General features: G+C 34.5%; 1 protein-coding gene across 1 annotated transcript in view; it reads right to left on the minus strand.

Moving 5' to 3' along the window:
* Positions 1–17,151: 17,151 nt before the first annotated feature.
* Positions 17,152–22,591, minus strand: part of LOC124721780 (potassium voltage-gated channel subfamily H member 2) — an 887,059-nt gene continuing 881,619 nt past the window's right edge. The window contains exon 21 of the mRNA XM_047246894.1: positions 17,152–18,164. Coding sequence (XP_047102850.1) covers positions 18,090–18,164 — 75 coding nt within the window. The 3' untranslated portion in view covers positions 17,152–18,089. The remainder of the gene's footprint in view (positions 18,165–22,591) is intronic.

Genomic DNA, 22,591 nt, shown 5'->3' on the forward strand with positions numbered 1-22,591 from the left:
CTCAAAATTTAAATTTTTACACATAAGATGAATTGTTTGAACACTCTATTGTTCTTTAGATTTTAGTTCATTCATCTCATTATTATTGTTTTTATTAATTTTATTATTGTTGTTATTGATGTTGTTAATAAGATCAATAAGTAGTTGTTTTGTAAGTTTATAATAAACTCTTATTCCTAATTGTTTTGCTTTAGCTGCTAATTCATGGACTTTTAGGCTCTCCATTCATAATAGTTATTTTTTATAAGAAAAATAAAATTTCAAGGAGAGATATATTTGGTGAGAAAAATGTATTGACTAGTAATGATATTTTATCTTTTATTCATTATGGATTAACCAATAATACTGGTCCTACCATCGTACAGCCTGTGATCCAAGGTGCTGAAAAAATTAGAAAAATAAAGTCAAATTCTATTCACTCTTTAAATAATTACAATCTTGGCTATACTGAAATAAACAGTCAGGGAACCAACTGGGAGACAAATCAAAAGTTTTCTTGATTTTCAGTTAAGGAGTCACAAGAACATGAAGCCAACAGATGCAGCATGATAGTCTTACAGGAAAACCACTGGAAGACACAGTGACAGTAGTAAAAGAGAAAGGGCTGAACCTTGCACTGACATGTGCATCTCTTCCAACAGCCAAGATGATGAGCACCATAGAGCAGGCTGTCCAAAGAGTACAAGTGATGCCACAGAGGAAATTTATCAGGAAACCTGCCGAATTCTTACTAACTTGGCTCCATCATGAAGCAACTTTTCCAGATCAGAAATTAAAGTACTTTGTACACTCAGAGAAGACAAATAAATCATTGTGTTTCCAGCCAATAAAGGCAATGTCATGCTTTACAATGTAAAGAATATGGGTGGAAAATGCTATAGGTTCTGGACAATCCAGCATACCAAAAAATAGCAGCAGATCAAACTAAGAAAGTGCAGCAAAGCACATATTTTCTGTTAATGAATGGGCCATGATGACTTGCCAGATTGCTTTGCCAACACACTACTGTGGCACCTAGTTGTATGGTCTGCCAAAGACCCACATAGGACGAATTCAGCCAATAGTGAGCAACACTGGGGCACCAACATATCCCCTGGCAAAGCATCTGGTATATATGTTGGGCCTTTACACTGGCAGCCGTTACCATGCTGTGGTGCTTTACTTTTGGTAACAGTAAAGTTCAAAACACCTCCACAAAATGTAGATGGGCCCTGAAGGATCACTTGACCTCCAAGACCTGACGTCGTAGTAATTTCAACATCATCTATGGCCTTATAAACAGGAAGGCGTGAACACCTAAATCTGCTCCTATAGTGAGGCATGCTCTCTGTGTGGTCTTCGATGCTGCTGCATGCATGGCTGCATGACGACTGACTCCGTCTTTACTAATAACAACACTGATATAGCTGCCCAGCATGGTATCTAGAACACCACATCTGGTCTGGCACTTGCATTTAGTGCTCCCGGCAGCTTGTTGGAACTACAGCCACCATGCTCCCCACCACCCGCCTCCCGGCAGACAGAGGTTAACTGCACAGACTATGCATGCGCAGTATGCTGCCGCCATCTAACAGTAGCCCACAGAGTTTCATTCGAGTCCCCTTGGAAGAACCCATAAAAATAATCAACAAGAAGTTCAGCACTTAACTGACACAGCTTTATAGACATATTCTGGCATCAGCCTGTTCTATTTTCAATGGAGGAGACCGGTGGCATAGCCATGGGCAGCCTCCTCTAGCAAATTGTAGCAAATTTGTTCACGGAGTACTTTGAGGGCAGGGCGCTGGAAACCTGTGAACTAAAACCTGTTTGTTTCTTATGGTATATCGATGACACTTTTGTCATCTGGACACATGGGCACAAGAAACTACAGAAATTCTTAGAACATCTGAACTCCATCCATGAAAATATCCAGTTTACCATGGAAATAGTAAAAGACGGCAAACTTCCTTTTCTTGGTGTCCTAGTTCAGTGTGGGCCTGAGAGCCCCAAGAATGATACAGGGGATGAAAACATGGAAGAATTTGATAAGAAGACTGCTTTGATACCTTCTGCTGGAAATGTACTATCAAAAATTGGGAGACTACTGCAGAAACACCCTAACATCAGTTTTCTGTCTTCCAGCTACAATACAAGTCTACCACTGGGATTCCATTTTCAAAGAAGTGATTGAAATCCTTGTGACTGATAATTTAATCAACAGGGACATGGGCTTCCAACTGAACAAGGTATTGGAGCCAGTACTAAACTCCATCAAAGCAGAACACAACATCTGGACATGAGATGTGATAGGGCCAGAGGGCAGCAGGCAACTGAGAGACCCCATCCACCCTACGACTCCCCACCACTGAGCATGATGTGGGGCCAGCAAGGTCTAAACTCTTGACCAGCAGGTATAAACTGCCATCATGCAGTGGACACATCATTCTATCAGCACCACCTGGTGAAGACAGAATGGTTTTTCACCAAAATATCATTGACCTTCAATGATTGGCTGCAGCAGCACACCTTGAAAGCTATTATTGTCATGCCACATAATTATAAATATTGGTTTACACAATCTGTTATATGCAACTAGAGAACAAATCATGTAAACCGATACCTTTAATAAATGTTTCTTTTTATGTAGAAGGTATTTTAAATGCAAGTTATTTTGATGTTGGTCACTAATGGTTAAACATTGAGCATTATGTATTAAACAGTGTTGGAACTAACACACTTGCCAGAGCTTCCAGTTTGGATAGATATAACTACCAGATAGTGTAGATTTTCATCCTGTGACCAACATGTCTATAGTACTATTAGTAGTCCCAAGGTGAAATTTGGCAAGACCCATTATTTTACGACAGTCTACTGTTCACAAAAGAAGCTTTCTTCAACAGACAATATGTATTCAACACTCATATCAAGCATGCATGGGCACACATCAACACATATGCAGTACAGTACTGCCACTTCCAGGAAATGTCTTCTGTAAGTATTTGGAATGGTGTTATTAGTTTGGTACTAAATATGCCACACAGCATTCCCTTATGACTATCTGCACTCTCCAATTGATACTTCTTGGACTGCAATCTGCAACAGTTACTCAGAGATGTGCCACTGGACAAATAGTTATGGTACATCTGGGGTGGCCAAGAATTCAGCTCACAGACTGGGATTTGGCACGAGTGTCATAGCACTTAATCTGACTGGCACATTTCCCCCACTGCCATGCCATGCTGTCTGATCATGAGCAGAGGGAAGAAGAAGCTGCAAATGTGTCACATTTAAATTGAAATGCAGACACACTGCATATGAGTTGGTTTTATAATTCACATTTCTCAACAACATTTAGCAGTATTATTAAATTATATTTGGCACGCTGAAGGCTGGTTGGTGTGTCTCCATCACACTGAGCAGTACAGACTCTCAGAATGTCCATTTGCATTACATTCACAACAGTAGTATAGGCCACCTATCACCCATAACCGCTTTCCAACTAAAAAATGTGATTCCTGCAGAAACTGTGAGGATTAGTACTCAAACTGCATTTTTATTACTTTTAGCAATCTGCTTCACAGCATATCACATAAAGTTGCTTCAAGTCCAAGGTTAAAAAGTACTAAGCAATTTCAGTGCATAAACCTCTGTTTATTGCATGAAAGAGTGTAATCTCTACAACACAATGTTGAGAGGTAATATTCCTTATGAACATCTGCCAGTAAGCTTTTGCTGTTTAAAATTTATCCTTGAATATCAAATTTCCAGAGACCCTTCTTTCACATGTTATAGCTCATTCGAAACTCATTTTAGCTCATGTATTGCATGTATGCCTCCATATGTGTTTGCACCAAGGAATCTGCCAAAAATAGATTACCACATAATAATGAATCCATGTGTACAGATAATTAAAAGCAGTGTATTAAGTTTGTAGGTCATCTTCCCAGTTTAAATAAACAGTTTTGAATAATTTCATTTTTTTATTCATATATATATATATATATATATATATATATATATATATATATATATATATATATATATATATATATATATATATATATATATATATATGATATATATATATATATGATAGTATTGTTGTACTGTGAGAGCAATACCCAGTGCTGCACACAGAAATAATATATATCCACAATCTAACACATTTTCTGAGAGCCATACTGCCATGTACATGTTTTTTTCTGACCTTTGAATATTAATGAAAGACAATCCAAGCTTCCTTAAGGCTAACCTGACTCCAGTCCATTCCCGAGTTCAACAGCTACTCCTCAATATTGCCTAGTTTTACTCATGAGAACATCCAAGCACTCGTTTATTTAGTCTGTTGACAGCTTTTGAAAACATTTTGGATGGTACATACAACCCATATATTGTATACTGCCTGTGTTTATGACTTTCACTGTGTCTCTGATATAATCTTTGGTTTTCTTTTTTCTTCATTTGGTATACAGTAATCAAATTTTGTTTTCCTGATATTATTATTAGTCACATCAATTTTACTCATGAAAATTAGCAATGTGACAGTGATTATGGTGTTTTGATGTCCCCATATTTTTCCATCTCTAGAGAGCTTCATCTGAACTTAAACAAATGTTTTTGTCTCTTATTCTGAACTCAGGGATTAATGTTTCATGCAATAAAATTCAGATTTGGCATCAAAATTGTATAGTTTTCTTGCAATTAAATTATGTTTTGGAGTTCTTCGTATGAGATTAAAAACAGTTATATGGAATATTACATTCATTTTTATCTATCTGACAGTATACCACCAGCCCTGCTAACAATGTTCATTACAGTATGTTCACAGTAACAAAAGGATCACAGGTTTATGCCTCAGTTCAAACACAAGCGTGCATTTATAACATACATGTCTCTCACCTGTATGATTTCTTGTGTTATCTTCTGGCAGTGATTATGCACAATATTGGTTCCAATGCCACAGAGTTCCACTGTAACATTAATGTCTCGTGGGGTTCAAAAATAAACTGAAAAACTTTGTTGATAACTGTACAATGTAAAATTCCACATGTAGATATATGTCATGCAAATACAAATAATACATAATAAATATTCTTTAATCATGGCCATTTGCAAAAGCACAAAACAATGTCATGTAAACAAAAATATTCTTCATGCTTAAAACAGTGCAAAATATCCCTCAAAGGTGAAAAAAATTATTAGGTACAAGACAAATTTTGTAATGTATCACTGTACACACAGCAAAAAGTATGAAACTTGTCTGTCACTTTCATATTTGTCCTGGCATCACTGTACACACTGTTCTACTCAGTACATCACACACACCTCTTTATGTAGGAATTGTAGAGTAGATGAATCTCAAGGAGTGCACCTTTTGAAAAATGATGATTAGCAGAAAGTATTACTGCCATACATCTTGTCTTATGCCATACAATCAGCATAATCTGATTATATATAATTTAAAAATTGTAGTCTATTTAGAAGCTAAAATTATAATCAGACCACTACATTATGAGACAAAATCTTGATGCTGTTTCCTATGTACAGCTTACAATAACCATTCACACTACTAAGTTGACTATAATTAATGAGAGAAACATTATGCAGGCAAAAGTACTCTTGGAAAATAATGTGGGAAATTTGCAAAACAGAATGTAGTCACGATCTCATAGGCAATTAAAACAGTTTGATTCTTGCTTTGTTTGAAACAAGTAATAAGTACAAATGTATATGGATTTCTATTGTTTAGGGAAATGAGATATGGCACAGCTGATTTACGGAAGATTGGATGTGAACAATCAGTCTTTGAACACTGACAGCTAAACATACACACAAGATTATTGTACAGTTTGCCTTCTCAGCCTTCAATGATGTTGGGAAAGCCCATATGTTTCTGTAGACACACTGTTCTTCTTCTTGTGTCACAGTTGTTTCAGCATTTGGTAATTTTTGTCAATTTATTTAATAATGACCCATAAAAACAACTAATAGGTTATAGGCCATAATTCTTCACTATTTAAAAATCAGGAAAGAAAAATGATAACTATGAAAGTGTGTGTCCATTACTAAGAAGAGGGTACATGTTTACTTGGAGAGATGCACCTAACTGGGAAACAGATAAAATTAAAACAATAGATATGAAAAGAGTCGATTGCACAGAAGTCATCTTTTTTCTGTATTTAGCAACAGATTGTGCTCCATTAAGAGTATATACAAAATTTATCTCCGGTGTAAGTATTTTATATTTACCATTAGCATTAATCACATGTCTTTTATTGAATGTTTGTTGAACCTGCAGTTGTAAGTTCAAAGCTTTCACATTAAAAGTACACATGGTAGAATTAAGTAATCTATAATCCAATGTGACAACTAAACCTCATTTGAACACAGCATATGTTATACATGAAAGTCAACATTATAAGTGGAATGTTTATATACACTTAACAATAAAAAGAATAACACTCAGAATATCTTGTACTATCTATTTACTTCCCCAAACAAATGCAAGTATAAACAGTATATGGATATTTACATATATATCATTAAAAAGAGTAACATTTAAATTAGCTCTTTGTGACATCATAATATAACGATACTTGTGCTTTAATCACAGTTCCTCTATAGAAACAACACATTTGCATTAATGCAAGCACCGTGACAGCAAAAATCACAATATGAGACACACTGCATACTTCTCAGACATTATATTGCACCATTTATTACATTACCTGCAGGTCTTTCAGTACTTACATCTATTTGTATGCGATGAAAACCTACTCACTGAAATTTTTAAATTGATTTTATACTAGTAAACTGTCATAAATGCATGTTAATAATCTGTTGTTCATTAAAGTTAAAAACAAATGAAATTTTTCTAAAATGTGAGACCACTCTAATAACAAGTGAGATATTTGCTAAGAGATGGAAATACCTCTTGCACTCTTTGTTAAATAATTGTTTTTACCTAACAACATACTGTAATGGCTCATTCACTTACTAGGTAACATTATAACTTGTAATTCTTATTGTCATGAGAGATGGAAAGTAGAAAAAATTTGGTCATTTAAAAATATGCAAAAAATAAAAGTTCAGCATAGGCAGATACGGATACATTGTGCACCTCAAACAAAAGAGACACATAAATCAATAGAGGCTTACAGTGTAAGTTAGTGTCAATATTACTGCAATAAATAAGTTTTGGATGCTCTTTCAACACAAAACTGTAGGTAGAAATTGTAAATTACCCATTTTCAGTTTCTAAGAATTATGTTTGGAGTAAAGCAAATGAGTTTATATGACAGAATTTTTCCTTTACGAGCTTAAGAAGAGATACACTAGAGCCAACAGATATAATTCACAACAGCAATGAATGCGATTTATGGCGTAGCAATGAATAATGTAAATGTTTGGTAATATGAACATCTCCACAGGCCACAAGAATTCATTATGATAATACAGTATAAAACTAAGGATTCTGTGACTGTTTTGTGACACATACATGTATGACAGTCATAGTTATTTATAGAAAAACTGAATTTCTATCACCAAGCTGAGTATGTAAATGGGATTGATTATTATGTTAGAAACACACGTAATTTGTACGACACCTGATGTCTGATATATGTGGCAAACATCTGACAACTGACAAATAAACCCATTTTCATTCTTGAGAATTTTTTTTTCGTGGGCCAGTATAAAACAAACTTTCTCAAGTCCTCCAACATACAGTGGCAGCAGCATTTATATCAAAATTTGGTTTACAGTCATACAGTGCAGACTTTCACAGCCAGAATTAATTAAATTTACAGAATTTTTTTCAGATTATGTGATAACAGTCCAAAAAACATAACACCAATAATGTTTTAACCCAACCTAAGGACAGTACCAACCACTTTCAGAGGATGCAGCTCACTATTTCTCTCCCATGTTTGTCAGAGATTATTCCAACTGCTCTATGTATTTCACAGGAAAGAGCAACGGGAAAATTGCACCACCCTCCATCTCCCCTGACACACACACACACACACACACACACACACACACACACACACACAAAATAATCCTCCTTCACAATGCAGTACTAGTGAAACAGTAGGAAACATCCCAGTCCTACAGCTACCTTTTGGAGACTGAAAGGGAGCCACATCACAAATTAAGTAACTAACCACTAGAAAGGAATCACAAATAATGTCCTGAGTGTGAGTTCCATGTGCTAACCAAGGGAAGAGATGCATAGATACCTGAAAGGTGAAAACTGAATAAACAAACAGATATTTAAAGCAAATTAGCAGCAGAGACTAAAGGGGCCACCTAGAAATGACAAATTTGTGAACAAATCTAATTCCAAAACAAAGTTTCATGACAGTCGTAATTGCACTCATTGACTGTAGCAGCTCTGCTTATTATTTTTAGCAAAAATTAAATAAACTGTGAGAAATCCACATTCAAGATGAAGAAATTTTTGAATTATATGAATTTCTTTAAGAATAAAGCCCAAAAAAGAGTGGTGGAAGAAACCCCAGTTGCTGGCACACCCTTTGCTGTTTACAACAACTAACTTCGATCTCACTTAAATTATTAACCCACAAGTTTGCTATGCACATGCTGTACAACAAAACATATATGTTTACTGACATCCATACCCGAACAGATGGTATAAATTGAAAGCATTTTGGAAATACAGACAAATTTAAAACACTATGGCTTCCAGAATGGCAAGTACCATAGAACCAAATATGAAGATCTTAATGGTTGATTTTAATGCTCAGTTTGTATGGGAAAAGATCTATAGAACTATTGTTGAGCACTACATCACAAACGAAAAGACCAAAAAATTTTGGGAAAGCCACAATCATCAGCTAATATCCACACACTTTTGATGCATCCTCAGAAAGCAAACAATGTTGCAATCACTCAACACACTCACTTATCGCAGCAGCTGGAAATATCTAAATAGACCATACCGCTATACCTTGAAGCACTGTATTAAATAATGACTGTCAGAGTCAAAATAGGGATAAATACAGACTGTTATCAGTGTGGTTCAATTATGAAGCTCATACTAATGATTCATAATAGTAAACGGAACACAACAGCTGTCTCTTGATTAAAAAAACGAACGTAGTATAAAAGGCTTCAAAAATACAGAATGACAGTTGGTAAGCATGCATAGTGGAATGACAGCTGTCAATAGGTATAAAAGGATAGTGTAACTGCTTGGAGAAAATACAACAAATCCAACAAAGTAAGGAAAAATGTGGTATATATGAAACCTAATGATAAAAATACAGCACAAAACATATGCAGTGGGAAGTCTAAAAATCAAAAGGCAGTACTGAACAATGTAGAGCAAAACTACCAACAAAATACATTCTGTGAATGTTATAGGAATTTTAAAAAAGGATAAAAAGATAGAAACCCCATTCATTTGTTTTCAACCAGAATATGGGTACCTAGCTATGTCAAATGAAGAAAATTGCAAAAGCCTTGAAAATTGCTTTTAAAAAACTTCAAAATCATCCAAAACCAATTAATCCAGTTATAACAAATAAACAGATAAAAATGGGTTATCTCCTCCTCCAAACTGCAATAAAATCAAGCATTATATCCACAGACTAAAGTTGCTAATGAAGTCTGCATAATAACAGAATTATAGAAGCTTGTGCTTGAAGCAGCAATTGATTATTGATGTAACAGCATAGTAAAGGTATAGGAGAAAGAGGAACTACAAGATAATGTGAATAGTTCTTGGGGCATCCCATTACTCTCAGTAGCATTCAAGATCACATCACTATCCATATTAAAATTGATAAAACAACAAGTCAAGCATAAACTGGGAGAATATCAAGGATCATTCATAAGGATCAATAACAACATGACAAATACTGATTCTGAAAATGTTAACAACACATTTTATGCTGAGACAAGAAAACATGTACATAATTTCTACATGTTAAAAAGGCATACAACTGCATTGGCCATTCTGATACTTAACAAAGTGATTAAGTTTGAGTCGATTAAAAACTACTAGGGTTTATAAGAGCAATCCTAACTAACACAAAGTCAAAAATAATATTCCAAGGATTTTTCTCTAAAGTGTCTGAAATCAATATATGCATTTGACAGGGAGATACCCTATCACTGCTCTTGTTCAACTGTGTATTGGAAAAAATAATACAGGAATGGCACAAGGAATTAAAACTTTGAAACTGGTTTAAATATTTGAGAACTGGGACAAAGAACAGAGATGTGGAAATAAAATGTTTAGCTTTTGCAGATGATATAGCCATAATGAGATAAGATTTTGAAACAGCAACAAAACAAATTAATGGACTGAAAGAAGTAGCAGAAAAACTCTCTTGCAAGTCTCTTTCAACAAGAGCAGTAGTACTGTCAAATTCATGGACAACACAAACTAACTATAAACCAGATATGGAACAATAAAACATGTTAACAGCTTTAAATTTCTGGGCAAATGGATTACACCCAATTGGCTAGATAAACAAGCCTTCAAAGTAAGACTTAAATAATGGAAATAGCTTTCTAAACCACATGAAACATTTACAAGAAAAAGTTCTTTTCCATAAATACCAAAATTCTTCGATACAACACAACTCTTTCGTGTCTTTATGTAGCGGAGTTCCTTATCATCTCAGAAAGATGCATACTAGTGGAATTAGAAAGCAAAGAGAAAGGAAAACAATATAAAAATGTGATCGATATTAAAAAAACACAAAGTTACTGCAAAATTGCAAATATTATGGGCACAAATCAAACATGTACAGTCTGATTTTATGGGCACAAAGAAGGATGAATTACATCAAATGAACACATAGTATCATCAATGTCATTGACTCAAAGCCAAAAACAAGAAAGAATACCATGGTATATGAACATCAAAGATGTAGAGGAAATGGGAATACAGCCAGAAGACACAAAAATTGAAACATCTTCAGAACAGCTGTAGTAATGAGTGGGACTTCTGAATGTGAAAAAATGAACAAATGGTACAAAATGTCTGATAACTGCCTTGTTGGTTGCTAGAATGACAACTACAAAAAAAGGTAAGAAATGATAACATATAAGAAGAAACCAGTAGTTCTGAGCAATAAAAAATGTGCAGAATATTTATGAGGAAACTACAGTTCCAGACTAAAAATTTATTTAATTTTTAAAACTTAGGAATATTATTTAAATTACTGCCATACAAACTATTTATAATTACTACATTATGTGGCTGCGACCCACTGAGAAGAAAGAAATTTAGCTATGGTTGTTAATATGCATGATTAATATCACCATTGCAGTAAGAAATATAGTAAATAAATAAATGCTCACAACTTTTCACTTGTATTTAATAATAAAATCTCTGAGAGAATTATGGATTCCTCAGCTGACAGCCCTATAAATAATCTACTAATGTTTCATCACGATTCCCAATACATATCAAAGAGTCCCACGCTGGTAGTGGAGGACAATATCATTTACCTGTGCCCATGAACTGCACAGCATGATGTAACATACAGTTGTTACTGCTAGTTTATTCTTCATATATCTATCCATTTCTGTACTATGAGGTAGTAAGTAAGTATATATTTCACAACAGTATATTGATGACAAATTTGTTTGTGATGGCAAATGAATGACAAATGTGGATGCATGAGTAAACATAGTTTGAACTAGATAAAGATGCAGTTATTAAAATGGTTGGAACAGAAAGGAAAATAATTTTCAATGCAGCCCTATAGAACTACCATAACACTATTTCTGAATCAATAACCTGTCACACACTGTCTCCTATGGATTCTGTTAAAATGCATCCTCCACCAAACTTTGATTTACAAAATGGAAAGCCATTGACTGAAAACACAAAAAGTTTCAAAATTCCAAGGAAGATGTTCTACTGCTCAGTTAAAGAACAGAACATCTTAAAGGCTGCAGAGGTAACGGGGAAAATGTCCATTTATTTATATTATTGTTCATTTAAAATTAAAGAAGTTCGTACTTTACATCAAACTAAAGAAATTGCTTGCAATATGTGATGTGATATATTTATCTGTCATAGTTCCTTCTTTCATGTAAAGGCTTTGTGGCATATCTTTGAGAAATAGGGATGCAGACAATATTTCGGAAACTGCAAACAAATATCTTAGTTGTCATTAGTATAATATACTTTCACTATTCTTGTTGTGTCAGTTTGGAATACAGTATCATCTACCTGACAAAAACAATGGAAATTAATATCACAAGCTAGAATTTTATTCTTATTTGATATGGCAAGGACACTGTGAATGTTTATACAAGAATGTTATTCTGAGAATTTCCTTATCATAATATCTCACCAATTATTAGAAGGTCTGTTTGTCAAACATCATTCAACAAGAATAAAGTAAACTGCAAGGAGCCTCTCATTCGTTGTTCTAACCTGCTTTTCTTTACAAAGCTAGTAAAGAGAAACAAATAATGCCATAAAGATTACTTGAGACAAAGAGTGAACAACATTACAATTTTTATTTGTGGCTGTTAAGAACATAGAGGTAGAAGTAAAACTCAATTTCTTTCCCACAAAATACAAACTCATTTTAAAATTGTGGACCTGCTTATGATGAGACCTTCCTCTCACAATGAAATGATAAAATTTTAAAGAGAAATATATTAATAGAAGGCTTTTATCAATCAGACCAGTGTCTTAGTGCTTGTTTATAATTTTTATGCATTGAAGCAGATGAATTATTATTATTATTATTATTATTAAATGTTTTATGTTCCCAAATAGCTAAGTGTAAATTTCTTCTGCAGCTACCTTATTTTAAGTCTTTAAAATTTATCTGCATGTAAAAAATGCTAATGCCAATACGACAATTAAAATAATAATTTAAACACAATAGATAGTAATGAAACAGTCTGTAAGGCATTTAAAATAAGGGCACTTTTCACTTGTCCAGTAGCATTCTGTTTCATGTGCTAGACTGGCAGACAGCAGTGTTAGATATCTTGTTAATGCCAAGAAAGAGTGTCATAAAAATGTGGTAAAATTATTGATATTTTAAACTTAACACCCTTACAAAGCAAGAACCCAGTCCTTACATCTGTGGTTGAACAAAGTGTCAACATTTAGAGTGAAAGCATCTTCACTTAATAAATGACAACAGCAGCATTAGATCTGCATTGCATTACATATATAAATTAATATATATTTGTGCAATACAGACACCCCATAAGAGCTCACAAGATCATTGAAAAAGAATATAAAATTTAAAAATTTTATGTAATTATTATTGATATAACAGCCAAATTCTTCAAAAACCATGTTCCATAAGTATTTCAAACACCTGCGATGATGTATCAAGTTTCATTTTCCTTTTTGAGCCAGTTCAGTTGCAGTTCATAAAAAATCACAGGTTTTTGTTTATTTTGGTGTTTTTATAACAACAATAACAATAACAATAACAACAACTTAACATGTCACAATGACTCACTTGCACTCATCTTATCTGAAGACTGACATGTCATAAATGTTTCGTTTAACTACCCCAAGTACCTACACAGTTCCTCCAAATGTGGTATGTTTGAAATTATATAGTGTTTTTATGAATTTGTGTAGTCTATTACAAAGCAGTCTTTTATGGAATTACATTATGAACAATCTGAAGAGATAATTCATATTTTATACAGAAGTTCCATTTACAGATCACTTTGAACTTACAATTTCTTATTACATGAAACTGAAAAACAATTTTCAAAAGCTACAAAAAGGGAAAGAAAGTTTAACTTAAGAATTATTCATTCCAGTATACTGATGTTATGAAATCATTATTTGCACTGGAGCAATAACAAATATAAAACAAATTATCAATTATTGTTCAATAATTAACAGACCTAATACATGTCTGTTTCATCCAAGCATGCCTTTTATGCTGATGTTTAAGATATGAAACATGATCTAAAAATTATGTACAGTACATAACAACTTCAATAAATAAAAAATTCTTAACAATATACACATTATGTACACACTGTAATATAAGTAGTTAACATAGTTCCATTATTTTTTAAGGAAATATGTACACAATTTATGAGCAATCTCTTGAAACAGATATCTACATAACAAATCAGGTATACACACATATGATCTCACAAAAATAATGTGCACTTACTTCACGTGCTTTTTGCTAAAATAACAGAGATTATGTTTTCATGAACAAAGGCTCAATATTTGCATTCACATGTACCAAAATGATGGAACAAGCACAGCTGTATCACCATTTGACCTAAGGTTAACACACACAAGTGCACAAGATCTACATCCTGGAGAAATTAATTCTGTAACTGCATCACACTGCTAATAGAAAAATGCCTCCACATTTTGTGACATCGAAGAGCAATCATTAGTAGCCTCTCTCAGAATGGAAGACTACTGCCAACACATCATGGAATTGCTACTGTTTCCCATGACCTCCACAATTAGAAATAAAATGACCACTTATCAACAGGATATCAAATGTTGATGTTATGTTTCCCAAATATTTATAAGAGTGTAATTCATAATAACTTCATATGAAATGTATAAGCTATAATTTCCCTCTGATTGATAACTGGTGGCATACATTGGGGAACATGTGGAGAAGGGCATCTGATAACCGATTACTTTAAAAATGTACAAAATTTGAGAACACACTTCTTCAGGATGCAGTTAGTTTGCTACTTATATCAGTGACATAACTAATACAATAAGTGAGATGAAGTAGAAAGCAAGAAGTGACACATTTTTAATAATATACAATTAAACAAGCTTGCAGGAATTACTAACTTCTGTTGAAATACAGTTGAGCAAATGTGTTGTGTTCTGTAACTATATACAGAATGGAGGATCAATTAGTGATGACATTATAACATTTGAAAAAGGACAGCAACACGAAGAGAAGGAAAGGACAGAATTATGAAGAGAACGAATAAACAATTTGTAATGCTCATTGAATGCTGAAACACTTCAGATGTTTGACACACAATACTTGGGTCATAATTTCTACTCACACATTCTCATTCAGCGGTATGGATGGATATGAAAACTAGTAATATATTAATTGTGATGGCATTATGTATGGTGAACCTAGCATAGTTGTTTTTTAAATTTGTATTCTGAATAATGAAATAGTGATATGTGCACTAAAAAAGCACCATTTTTCCCTTAACCTTGCCCCTGATTTCTTCCTTTAGGCACCAACGAGACTTTTGATGTTGTCAAGAACTACTAAAGAAAGATGTTTGTTGACAACAGAATGTTGATAAATGTGCATCATACTACTAAACACCTGGAACTGCAAAGGCTCTAAAATTAAGTACAAACGCAAATTAAAAGACAATATGATTCTAAGAGTGACAAAACTGGACATTTTAGAGTTCTTTAATGGCAGGAACATATTGGAAAAATTTAATTACTGTACAATAATGTAAGTTATAAAACACAGCATTCACTACATCTGAAGAGGAAAAAAGTACTTTTAAGGCTAAAGTTGAAGACAAGTCAAAATTTTTCACCTTCATACTTATGGGCTATGAATTATTCTTAGTGTACCAAAAGATTAACTAGAATGTGAAAATATATTAATCTGATGGCTAGAGGGTACAGCACTCGAAATTCATAAAATACTTCTGACTTGAAAAATACTTTTTTCTAAAATAAGTTTCCAGTAGAATCTGTAGCTTGCAAGCATACTGATATTGGAAAGTATAACTATGCCATGTGTAATGGACAGGCTTTTTGTAATTGTATTTGCAGAACATGAAAATCTGGTAACAAATACTTTGCACAGAGATTCCATTTCATTTCGTTTGTTTGTTTGTTTGTTTTTGTGTGTGTGTGTGTGTGTGTGTGTGTGTGTGTGTGTGTGTGTGTGTGTGTGTGTGTGTTTGTGTGTGTGTGTGTGTGTATGTGTGTGAATAACTTTTTGTAGGTTTGGGCATCTTCAGGATAAAATAAATTTATATATTACTGTATCAGATTATAGGGCATTAATCACAGTTTTCATCATATATGTATAAATATTTAACACTAAAAGTAAATTCTGAAAACAATGTATCAGTTTGAAACCAAATTCTCTGCGTCAAATGTCTACACAACATACTGTGTAAACCTTCACAAACACATAGAAAGTAAATGAAATGTACATGCAGACAGGGGTTTTGTGAGCCAATAAAGAATAGAAACTAACAGGTGTGTAAGTACTAAGTCACTAGAAATAAAGAAATTAGTATTTCTTATAAATGTAATCACAAGCACTACAGGAAAAAAACCAGCTTACAGTGACATTATGGATAGTTTGCCTGATTTTCTGTTTGATAACACATGAAGGTTGCATGAGACTAAATTCTCTTCTCATAAATCAGTCCCAGAGCTCTGTAAGTTATCAATTGCTGTTAACTGATATCTTCCCCCCCTCCCCTCTTCACAAAAATACTGAAATATTGATACAAATATAATAATACATTATTCACAGAAGTTGGATAGAATGAAGAATTCCATTTCAGAATTTTGACAAACTTACATCATTTTCTGTCTGCATAAAACAAAACCAAGGACCATGAATACTGAGCAAAATGTGAGGCAAATGGACAATTATAAGACACATGTGCCAATATTTTCTTGAACATATAGAGTAGTATATTTAAATGTGATAAATAGTGATATATTTGAGCATGTCATTCTGAAGGTTAATATTACTTACAGTGAAGGTAGAAAATTAATCATCAGAAAATTTTATCTTCTTTAGGAAAATTTGTTTGGTGTTTTGGACTAGGTTTTTGGTGCACCACATGATGCAATATGTTGCAAAACATTGCAGTGGTTGTTCCCAAAACCAAAATCTCATTAAATGTAGGAGAACATGGTTATGTCACTTGTGGTTCGTTGGCTCATTTCTAGAAACTCACTATTATGAGTGTAAGTTTGTTTCAACAATGGACTGTCTGTGAATACTACTGGGACAAATAAACGAGTATCCATTTTATTACATGAAATGGAAACTGGAATAGATGTGGTTAATTAATTAGTATGTAATTTAAAGAACAAGAATAACTTTTGTAAACGCATATAGTAGCTATGCATGTATGCTAAAAAATGCTAGTATCAAAACAGGAGACTAATTCAATGCTTTGAATGTCCAAATGTGATAGGAAATTAAATAAAAAGAAGTCTCAAAGAATGTTTCATAATATAAAACTAGGAAGCACAAAGTAAGTAATGCCAAAAGGAGAAAGAAACGTGTATTATGAAATGGTAACCTGTGTGTTTTCACAAGAAAGCTCAAGTTAAAACATTGCTTCCTTGACTGTGCAACAATGTCTTGCATGTTCATGTCTGCAGCAGTCACCTACAGAAAGATGTTAATAGACAAAAGTTTATGATTTCATGTCAAACCTCCAAAACATTTAGCAGAACAACAGACAGAATTCTTCTGCGAAAAAATCAACTTGTGTGAATATGAATGCCCAGTCTTCAAGAAAATTTATTTATTCAGTTATATAAATTGTTAAGACCAAAGCATACGCAAGTTGTTATCACGTATAATTAATGTTACTGTGAGCCATTGTCCATGACTAACAGTGAGTCAGATGTCCTGATTACAACAGTATGTCCTCTGTAACCTCTCTCACACACTAGAATATTATTCTATTTTATGCTGACTTTCAGTTGCCTATGAATACACAACTCTGTCCAGTACACCACCTTCTTAGTTCATTTTAGTGGTGTTGCCAAGCACTGTGAATAGCTAACAGCTACTGACTTATCCCAATTTTAAAGAATCATTCCTTAAAATACCATATTATTTGATTCAGGCAGCATCAGATGAGTGAATAACTGTGTGATTGCACAATGTTTTTTTTTTACAATGCAAAGTACTATTTTCATATAAATTCTTGTAACGTGTTTAAAAAAAATACAAATTATTGAAAACACTACTGTCTTGTGACAATGTTTTGACTATTATAAAACAGTCCATTTCATTTGGGCTGTGATTCCCTGAAGAGTTTCTTGCTCACTTGTACATGTATGTCTTTTTCTCAGTGACAACAAGAACGTGTCTTGAAAAACACTTGTGGAGAGTAGACTAGACATCTGATGTTTTCACTTCCGTTGTGGATGGGCCAGATGTTGCACCACGTGGGCTGCTACTCTGCGAGTCCTGGAAGATGGTATGTTATAATTAAGTTACATAATAATTAACAAAATGGTATTTATGTTTGTAAACAGTGCACTTGACAAGAGCTGCTGACAGTTGTCAGTGATGGTTTTGGATCAAACTGTGGTGATGGTTTTGGATAAAACAGTTGTTGCTACTTGGAGGGAGGAGGGGGAGGGGGGGGGGGGCTGTTTGAGGTTTTAGCTTAATACTTATTACCTTTTGAGGAAATTGGCATAGAATTGTCTGCGTTGCTGAACATGTTATGTCTATAAAGGGCTGGTAAGCCAGTCCACTGGTACTGTGGTGAAAGTGCCATGCTTTGACTCTGTGGACTTAGGTAAAAATCCACATAGCAGTTTTTGTGATTTTTTCCCGACATAAAATGTATTTTTTCATAAAATAAACTGTATTTCACTGTTATAAATAGCTTTATTATATTTCATGTGCATTCTTTGATTTTTGTATTAATGGTCTGTGTCATCACTGCACTTGTCCGCTGTTGGCAAATAATAGTTCAATATGTTGCTACAGTACAGTAGTTCAATATGTTTCACCAGTTTACCATTCTAATGGAGACTAGCCTTTGTTTACACAAGGTAGAGAATGTGACCAAGCTGTAAAAAGCACAGGCTAGGCTCTAGCATCAGGTTTATTTGATCATCAGTATCACTTGATACAGCACAGTGATAGCTACAATTTACTTTCTGTGAATTTGGATGTCTATGCTAGTGTAACATCAGTGTGGTTCCCACTAAAATAAATACATTAATTTTGTTAATAATGAGAATATCTTCCACATCATATAAATAAATCATTCATGTTATTGGAATAATAATTTTGTGAGAGAAGTATATTTTAAGGAAGCAAAAAGAAAGTTTTGTTAAATTTGGGATTTGGACTTGCGCTTCAGGCCACAAATCTAGGCTATGGTGTCTTCACCATTTGCCCACCCAATTCATTCATTAAGCAGTTTTATGAATTAGGACTTTAGAAAAACAGGATTTTCAGTTTTTACATTCTTAAATGATATCAAGAAAAAACAGGATTTTCAGTTTTTATGTTCTTAAATGCTATCTGCTGTCAACAGTAGTTAGCAGGTAGTTCCTATACCTCCTCACTCTTGTCCTCCATTCTCATCTGCTTTGCTTCCTCTAATACATTTAAAATTCAGTATAAAATAGAGAGATCTCCCTTACTGTGACTCCACAACAGCCAAATATACCAAATTATATTCTAAAATGTCAAATACCTTTGTCATAAGAATAAATGATGATGCTGGGGACATAAAGATAAGTTGCCAAAAACTCATTGTTAATCTATGAAAGCAATAAATGTCTTGCAAGGAATAAAATATCTTTAATGGTACAAAAAGTTGTTTGTCTTTAACAACTAAATCTGTAATAAAATTGAGTTCTTGGATAAATGTACCAATTGAAATTTATATCAGCACATAAACGTTCACAAATTTTATGCATATTTGAGCACTTTTTGTATATCTGGGATGTTGCATCTTTTTACATTTATTGAGGATATGATCTACACAACATTTAAATAAATAACAAGATGCTCTCTTAAGCTTCTCATTGACAGTTCATGATTGTTGCTAACCACTATGCACTGATCAGCTAGAACATTGTGACCATCTACCTAACAGTCGGTATGTGCACCTTTGGCATGGATAACAACAGCAGTGCATCATGGCAAGGATATAATGAGGCCTTGGTAGTTCACTGGAGGGAGTTGGCATCATGTCTGCATACACAAGTCACCTTACTCCCATAAATTCTGGGGACAGGGGCCATGAGCTCTGATGTCACAATGAATCATATCCTGAATGTGTTCAATCGGCTTCAGATCTGGTGATTTGGTGGACAGTACATCAACTGGAACTTGCCACTGTCTTCCTCAAACCACTCCAACACATTTCTGGCCTTGTGATATGGCCCATTATCTTGTTGAAAAATGCCACAGCCATCACATCATCACGAAGTAGTGTACATGGTCTGCAACAAGTGTACAATAATCTTTGGGTATCATGGTGCCATTCACGAGCTCCATTGAACTCAGGGATGCCCATGTGAATGTTCCCCAGAGCATAATGGAGCTGCCGTCAGCTCATCTGCATCCCACAGTACAGGTGTCAAGACAAAGGATTCACACCTCCCATCAGCAAGATGAAGAAGGTACTGGGATTCATCAGACCATGCAACATTTTGCACAGTGTTCCAAAATCCAGTGCTGATGGTCACTTGCCCATTTCAGTCATAGTTGCCGATGTCGTGGTGAAAACATTGGCACGTGCATGAGTTGTTGGCTGTGGAGGCCCATTGTTAGGAGTGTTCAGCACACTGTGTGTTTAGACACACTTATACTCTGCCCAGCATTAAAGTCTGATGTTATTTCTGCCACATTTTGCCAGCTGTCCTGTTTTACCACTCTGCCCAGACTACGACGTTCAACATCTGTAATGAAGGGTAGCAGTCCAGACCGACAACATCTGGACATTGTTTTACCTTGGTTTCGCCACATGCTGACGACACTCACCACAGCACTCCTCAAAAACCCAACAAGTCATGCATTTTCTGAAATGCTTGTGCAGACCATCGCAACTGCCCTCGGTCGAACTCAGATAGATCATGTGCCTTCCTCATTTTACACACAAACAGCACACTCACTGATACAACATGCACTGTGCATGTGTCTGAGTAACATTCATTCCTCACCAAGTGATACTGATATCACCTGGACAGATTTGTATCAATAGTAGGTTAATGGTCATATTGTTCTGGATGATCAGTGTATATCTGACATGCAACCTACCTCTCATTCTAAATTATAGCTCCACACATATCAATTGTCTCATATGACAACTACAAAATTTATTTAAACATATATATTTTACAAATTTGAGGTTTATATAATATACTAAAACGATTTTATTCTATTAATCATAGATTTGATCACAGAAACACAAACCCAAATGCCCTCTTTTAAATACAAGAAGTAATTAACTTCTGAAATTCATAAAATATTTTAAGGGCTGATAAAAACTTCCATCTGCTGCAGTATATATGCAACACAGCATCACTCTGGTGTGAATATATAAGCACAGACATGTAGGCAAGGGATTAGTGTGCATTCATGCCTTTCTAACATGTGTGGTAATGTGAATATGTGAACTATGGCAATGTTATTATCAAATGCGTGCAAACAGGAGCAATGTACTGTTATTCTTTTCTTGGCTGGTGAAGCATAAACACCAATAGACATCCACTGGAGAATGAAGACTGTGTATGGGGCAGTACATCTGTCAAAAACCACCATTGTGGAATGGTGTGCCAAGTTCTGTTTTGCTTCTTCATGATTATGCATGCCTGCATATTGCAAATATCATAATGCAGAAGTTACACCAAATGAACTAGGAGACATCTGAGCACCTGCCCCAATGTACTGCAGGCAGTTATTGACTTCTTCACACAGCAGAACTGTGCTTTAACAAATGGGCATCTTTAACTTAATGTGTTTGTGGGATGATTGCCTCTATGCCCGCAATGATTTTGCCTGATTGGGATACCAACTCTGGACTGTATGGCCTTTGAAGGAAAACTTTTTGACTGCTCCTTATGTCATTTTCTGAGCCATCCATGGCATTGCATATGAATTACTTTTTGAATCATTTCATTGTGGATTCACTTGGTATTCTGCTCCTGGATTCACTTGATATTCTGCTCCTGGCAGTTAAGGATGCACTATGACACTGTGGATACTCAAGGTTTCTTTGATTTACCCCTGGAGTGAGAGCATGATCTCCTTGAATAAGCTGTCACAGATGATCACTGAAAGATCTGTTCACAACGACATCCATTACTTGAAGCTTTGAGGTCATGCCACCAGGAACTATTACCAGGCCTGTTTTTGATATCAGAACCTTAACTTCCTAGATTAGATGTCACCTGAGAGAATCATAATGCGCAAACTCATACTTGCTTTGAATTCTACAATGCATGCAGTTGGAAATTTTTTGCTATTTACTCCCATGTGATGTAGCACTGTGTTATTGTGATTTAGTGAATCTTACTTACATTTAAAGATCTTTAGATTTTGACTGAGTAATTAAGTAACCACTTTCCACTACGAATGACAGTTTGAAGCCATTTCCCATGTTAAGGTACTTTAATGAATTTGTTCCTGCACTATTTATCCAATACACTCTTAACATTACACCACAGAAAGGTCCATTAAACCAGGCAAATGCACTGGTAACACAACAGATTATATTCATCCTTACTGACATACCTAAGGTTCCTCCAATCTGGCAGTTAGCTAAGCTCCCAAATAAACACTAAAATGTGCCTTTGATCCTACATGCAGGAAACAAAAATTATTGTGAACAAGTATTCCATAAGAGTGATATGTAGAAACTGATA

This window comes from Schistocerca piceifrons, chromosome X (assembly GCF_021461385.2).
Source record: "Schistocerca piceifrons isolate TAMUIC-IGC-003096 chromosome X, iqSchPice1.1, whole genome shotgun sequence".
Classification (NCBI taxonomy): Eukaryota; Metazoa; Arthropoda; class Insecta; order Orthoptera; family Acrididae; genus Schistocerca; species Schistocerca piceifrons.